The 1303-nt window shown below is 38.1% G+C and overlaps 1 protein-coding gene across 1 annotated transcript in view; it reads left to right on the top strand.

Annotated features, from left to right (window-relative positions):
- Positions 1 to 777, top strand: part of LOC107301568 (olfactory receptor 1038-like) — a gene marked incomplete at both ends in the record, with an annotated part of 5633 nt that extends 4856 nt beyond the window's left edge. Inside the window, one exon of the mRNA XM_015830773.1 lies at positions 1 to 777. Within this exon, the coding sequence (XP_015686259.1) occupies positions 1 to 777 (777 nt within the window).
- Between the last annotated feature and the right edge of the window lie 526 nt (positions 778 to 1303).

Below are 1303 nucleotides of genomic sequence, written 5' to 3'. Positions count from 1 at the left end.
ACCTTGATGGGAAATGTGGGCATGATTGTCTTAATCAGAATTAGTCCTCAACTCCACACACCAATGTACTTTTTCCTTACCAGTTTATCTTTCCTGGATACCTGCTATTCAACAACAGTCACCCCAAAGTTCCTATCCAATCTTTTAAAAGAGAAGAAGTCAATTTCCTTTGCAAGTTGCTTTACTCAGCTTTACTTTTATGCCATATTTGCCACCACAGAGAGCTACCTCCTAGCTGTGATGGCCTATGATCGCTACGTGGCGATCTGCAGTCCACTACTCTATTTGATGATAATGTCCCAAAGAAAGTGTGTTCAGCTGATAGCAGTTGCCTATATTGCTGGGATCATTAATGCTTCCATTCACACAGTGGCTGCAACTAGACTGTCCTTCTGTGGCCCAAACACCATTAAGAGTTTTTATTGTGAGGGTCCTCCCCTTTTTGCTCTTTCCTGCTCAGATATCAGTCTTAATTATCTGTTGGTTTTTGTACTTGTTGGCTTCAATTTAATAACAACAAGCCTGACTGTACTCACTTCCTACACGTATATCCTGATTACCATTTTAAAGATCCACTCTGCCGCAAGCCGTAGGAAAGCCTTCTCTACTTGTACATCTCACCTCATGGTCATCACCATTTTCTATGGATGTCTCAGTTTTATGTATGTACGGCCAAGTTCTAGACAGAATTATAATCTAGACCAAATGGCCTCAGTGTTCTATGTAGTGGTGACTCCCATGCTCAACCCATTAATCTACAGCATGAGGAACCAGGAGGTAAGGCATGCTTTCAAAAATATCCTAGAAAAGAAATTTCATATTAAACACTTTTAAGAGTCATTGTTTTTTGGCAAAATTTAGTTTTACAAAAAGGCTGTTCTATTAGCAAATGGTTTTATCATTAAATAATATACCACTATGCTGTTCAGCTTCCTTAGGGCTCTGATAGTAACTATATTTTTACTTTTGAGTTCAAAAAATGAAATTTGAAATCTAAAGAAAACGTATCCTACTTTGGGTTAGCTATCATGTCTGATTTATTATTATCAATTAGAAAGAAATAACAGACTCTGCTCTTTGCTGTTTACAAAGCAAGGAATAGAGCACAAACGGGAGGAAAAAGAACAGAGATAATAAGTTCTTCAAGTTAGAACAAAGCTGTAATTTATATCTGGCTTAATCCAGGCTGATCTTCCCTTTTCAGTGTTCATAGCTGGATAGAAGTCATTCAAGTATATCAGACACACCTATTGCTCTTTGTACCTCAGTACCACAGCAAAAGCCAGTTGGAGCCAAATGTACT

This window comes from Protobothrops mucrosquamatus, unplaced genomic scaffold (assembly GCF_001527695.2).
Source record: "Protobothrops mucrosquamatus isolate PMUCROS unplaced genomic scaffold, P.Mucros_1.0 scaffold14612, whole genome shotgun sequence".
In the NCBI taxonomy this organism is placed as follows: domain Eukaryota; kingdom Metazoa; phylum Chordata; class Lepidosauria; order Squamata; family Viperidae; genus Protobothrops; species Protobothrops mucrosquamatus.
Note: the sequence above shows the minus strand (reverse complement) of the source record. Positions and strands in the feature narration are given on the sequence as shown.